We start from the raw sequence: 4,941 nt of genomic DNA, 5'->3' as shown, positions 1-4,941 counted from the left end.
AATTTATAGACCATTTTATCAGATTCAGATTAAAATATAAAAAATTCTAAAAAATTGATTGAAAAGTTTTTTGTACGGGAGTTTACAATTTCCTTATATAATTTTATTTTCAGTAGCAACAGGTTTTGTTTACAATAATTTTTTCCATTTACATAGGCGGTTATATGATTAATGATAGGTAATTAAAAATGGTTCGATGGTTAACATAGCGCTGTTCCTAGGTACACGTCAAACCATAATTAAAATGAGAATTTTATTTTAACAAAATGTGAAAGTCTGCAATGTCATAAGTAACTTTAATGCCGGATATCATTCAAAGTCCAATTCTAAATTATTATTATTTAATTTCAAATAGTCATTCAATAGACAAATATTTTCAGTTCAACTTTTATGCTACAACACCGCATTAAATATTATATTTACAAATACTTCCGATTTCTTATCTTTATGTTGAAATCAACTTGGGCAAACATATAATCAATAGAACAATATAAATATTTTGCACTGCTATGACATAACATTCATAACATTACATTTTCCGCATTCATAAAGGTTAATGCAGAAGTACATTTCCGTACATCTCTTTGAAAATTTTATTCATATTAGTCATAGTTAGTCAAGCTTTCTATTTCAATTTTTTGCAAAATTTAAATAAAGAACACTTTGTTTTTAATTATTTATTGATATGAGTTCAACTAGAACCATTGCTTTCGTAAAGTTTTCTAGTACTTCAAAAAAAAAAAAATTTTCTTAAGCAAATAATATTTACAAAACTCAAATATAATAATCAATTATAGCTTGATAAATCCTTATCAATAAAAATTATAACTTATCGTTTCATACGATAAAGATTGTATTTCAAATGAAAAATATTCTTATATTTGAAAACAAGACTTCACTATAAAAACACCGTTCGCGGATAAGAGCAAATTAAAAAAAAAAATTATAGTATACACAATGACAGACAGTAAATTTACCCGAGATTCAACGATTAACAATATAACTGAATCAGTTGAATCCACAGATAATTTTTTACATTATTACAAAAATGATCACAAAAATATTGGAGTTGCCTTGATTTTTAACCAAAGGAATATAAAAGACAAAGAAATAATATCTATACCCGATTATAGGCCAGCTACCAAAAATTTTGTACTAACATTGAAATCGTATGGATTCGATGTTCGTATGTACGAAGATTTAGAATACAGTGCAATTGAAAGTGTTTTAAGAAGAGGTTTGCTTGCTTAATTATACTAAAATCAGAACCAGTCCGCATTATCATAAAATTTCTGTTTATAGTTGCAAAAGTAGATCATTCAAATAATGATTGCATATTAATCACTATACTAACACTTGGTACTCAAAATAACCTTTATGCATTTGATACAATGTATCCAATTGATAAGATATGGGAACCATTTTTAAATGGAAATTGCAAGACATTAGAAAATAAACCAAAAATATTTATTATACAGGTAAGTGTATTTTAAAATTCAGTCTGCTTAATAATTCCAAGTAATGAAATTTAATATCTATTTTATCTGCTTAATAGGCTTCCCCTTGCAAAAAGGTAGACACAGGTGTTATTTGCGAGGATAAAGGATCCACAAGCATACAGATTGCAGAAAATATTACAGATATTCCAATTAAATATGTTTTACCGAGTTCTCCAGATCTATTTTTATTTTATTCGACTTTCAGCAGTATGTTTCCATATTATATTTTTAAAAATTTAAACAATTTTTCATTTTTGATTTGAATTTTCAGCTTTTTATACTTCGAAAAATTCAAAAAACGAGTCATGGTTAATTCAAAGCATAACAAATACTCTGAAAAAAAACCTAAATAACTTGAATAAGGATTTAGATTTGTATCATCTTGTCTCAGCTGTTAACAACGTAATTAAATCAAATTTTAATTTCTGTGGAATAGAACATTTAAATGAAGGTATTGTTATGCCAATTCTTATATCGACATTCACAAAACAATTTGTTATAAAACCGAGAACGACACACTAGGAACTGCTATTAGTGTTTGTGATTTTATATTTATATAGGCAAAAATATGTAACTATTATTCGAAGGCTGCAGTTGTTTATAATATAATAATTTAATAGTTAATTTCTATTAAAATGTAGTTTTTAATTTAAAAAAAGAAATGTGTTTTATTGCAGAACTGAATTAAGTGGTTCATTTAAATGAGATATTTAAGCCAACAATATCTTCTTTCTCAGTATTCGGAATCCTAAAATCTGGTGGTATAGCCATGGATGCAGAAGATCAAGTACTGAATGTTTTAAACTGATATGGCTCTAACTCAATATGTTCAAAATAGGAGTTACATAGCGCAGTTTAACTTTAAGGAGGGCTTGAGACAGATAGTCTGTTTCAGCTTGAGTAGACTTAAGAATTTTGGTTGGGAATAACATGTCGCCCCTCAACAAATTTATAATTATGAAAATAATGGAATCAAATGCACTAGCTACGTAGAGGGTCAATGCTCGTCTCATTAAATTGGAACCTTTTTGCTAGACATTCTACGAAATTGACCTTCTTCTGACTCATTTAATAGATATAAATATGAAAACCAACTGATTACTTATCTGATTAATTAAATAAAAATATTTTATAAAAACACTTGGCTGAGCATGCAAATTGATTGCTCATATCTTAAAGAAATCCTGGTTTTTTGTAACGTTTTATTCAAAGTTTTTAGCTGTAAAAGGTATAACCAGGTTTCGCTGAAATCGTAGGAGTAGACCATAATTCAAGTTCGTAAACTGCGTATAATTGAGTAGACCATAATTGAAGTTCGTAACTGCGTATATCATGTATCACAAATCACATATCACATATACAATAGCACATATGACATATCACATATCACATATCATAAATCACATATCGCACATCGCACATCACACATCACATATCACATATCACATATTTTTCTTTATTCAAAATTTAGGGTTACCTACGAATGCAACTAATAACTGCTAAACTATGATGATAATCATGTAGTAGCTATCTGTTTAAGCTTATAATTGAAACATGATAATTTTATGGTCAAATTTAAAGCTAATTAATATTCTATGTTAAATTCATTGAAACGTACTTCAAAATTAGTTATTTTAGATCATAAAATTTTGAGAAAAAAATTTTTAGATCTCATAAGCTTCATATTACATTACTTAAAATTAAATTTATCTTAAACTCAAAATTATCCTTTTTTAAGAAAATATTTTAATAACATATTTTATGAACCTAAGATTTTCCATATCCTCCTTAACAACTTTTATTTTAAACCCATACAATATACTAGAAAATTTTATGACCCACGAGAATAATATTACAAAAGTTTTACTGATTTTTCCTTGTACTAACCAGAATATATGTATGAAATTATAGTGAATTGTAAATATCCTAAAATTTCATATAAAACTCCAAAAGGTTTCACGCAACAAGTTTCCTGTTCTTTATTTTTGCCTTTAATATGCGTTTTAGATATAAGTTTTATTTGGATGTTGGCTAATGTACAATAATATTGTATACACCTACTTAAATGATTAGTTACGAAAAAGAAGAAAAATCGAATCATCCCAATTGATATTTAAAAAGTCTGTTTGATGTTATATGAAGAAGCTCAAAGTATTAAAACTTAAATTCTATATAAGTGAGAACTATCATATTTGTTTTTCTATATATAATAAAATTTATAGTTTAACAAGTTATAAGAGAGATAATTTTGAAAGTCATATAAGTTGATCCAAAAATGCGTGATAGTGTATGTGTGTGTAAATTTTAATAAGATTTGTTGGAATAATAATTTTGTTGGCATTTACTAATTTTATAAATCGAAAAAGTTTTCAAATAATGTGTGTATTTTATGACTTGCGTAAAAGTTTGTCGTTTTTCTATTTTTTTTCCCCTATATAATTTTCTACGAAATATACAATTAAAGTTTAGTCATATGACTGTGATTAAATTTCCATCAATACTTAGGTACTTATAGGTTTTATTTCCGATGCTAATGTGAGTGTTAGGCGAATCTTAATGCTAAATGGAAAATGGAAAATCTATCTGATATAAAAAAATTTTTCTTGTCATCAATATTAAAATATTTTTGTGTGCATAATATAATAAATTAGTTTTAGCAGGAAAAATGAATTTTTTCCATATTTACAATATTGTTTAATTTTGCCTTAAGTGTATTAAATTTTTATAGCTCTCATGAAATAGTGCGAAATTTTAATAAGTTGTGGTAAAATTGCAGTGACAAAACATTTTCAATCAATCTCGCAGTTGCGCCATACATTATAATAAAATATCTGTGTATTCTAATTTTATTATGATACCCTCTTTATTATGGCTCTTTTTATAATTTTAATGTTGCATACAACTCCATTCAATTTTTATTGTATTATATAAAATTTTGTGAAATTAGTGTACTAGATGTTGCCAGAAAATTGTGTTTCACATATAAATTACGGTTTTTAAGAGGTACTAATAGGATTCCATTAAAAACAAAATTAAGGCAAAATTGAAAACAAATTATAGCTACTCTCTGGTCTTTTACAGTTACAAAAGGCCAAAATCTTTTATTTTAAAACCGATTGCTTTAATTTAGAGTGAAAACCAACCAAAACAACTAAAAAAGCAGGAACCAAAAAATTTTTTAGAGAATTGGAGAAACCAACAAAATTAGCAGACGTAAATTATTAGCTTGATCCAAGAAAAGATCTCATATCATCAAAAAAATTTTGTGAAATTAATTGATTTGCATTTTAATTTATAATTTAAAATTTTAAGAAAAATTGCATATTTTTAGGGGTACAAATAATAAAAAATCAATTTTTTTTTAATTTTTAATTTTCTTTTGTCAGATTCTAAAAAAATATTTGATCATCATGTAAAATAATGATTAACATTCATTTCAAAA

General features: G+C 25.9%; 1 protein-coding gene across 1 annotated transcript; it reads left to right on the top strand.

Annotated features, from left to right (window-relative positions):
* Positions 1-899: 899 nt before the first annotated feature.
* On the top strand, positions 900-2,086 carry LOC129612074 (caspase-like). The gene is made up of 4 exons (XM_055525552.1): positions 900-1,237; positions 1,303-1,478; positions 1,556-1,706; positions 1,771-2,086. Exons 1-4 carry the CDS (start codon positions 958-960, stop codon positions 2,019-2,021), a joined length of 858 nt encoding a protein of 285 aa, XP_055381527.1. The 5' UTR covers positions 900-957; the 3' UTR covers positions 2,022-2,086.
* The last annotated feature ends 2,855 nt before the right edge of the window (positions 2,087-4,941 follow it).

Source organism: Condylostylus longicornis, unplaced genomic scaffold, assembly GCF_029603195.1.
Source record: "Condylostylus longicornis isolate FDR11 unplaced genomic scaffold, ASM2960319v2 ptg000055l, whole genome shotgun sequence".
NCBI classification, from domain to species: Eukaryota; Metazoa; Arthropoda; class Insecta; order Diptera; family Dolichopodidae; genus Condylostylus; species Condylostylus longicornis.
The sequence above is the reverse complement of the archived record's forward strand: the minus strand, read 5'-3'. Positions and strand labels throughout refer to the sequence as shown.

Excerpts from the sequence above, each read along its gene's own strand:
- LOC129612074 (XM_055525552.1), top strand. The coding sequence starts at position 958 with ATGACAGACAGTAAATTTACCCGAGATTCAACGATTAACAATATAACT. Across the intron at positions 1,238-1,302 it reads TGAAAGTGTTTTAAGAAGAG|TTGCAAAAGTAGATCATTCA; the intron begins GTTTGCTTGCTT and ends TTCTGTTTATAG. Across the intron at positions 1,479-1,555 it reads CAAAAATATTTATTATACAG|GCTTCCCCTTGCAAAAAGGT; the intron begins GTAAGTGTATTT and ends TCTGCTTAATAG.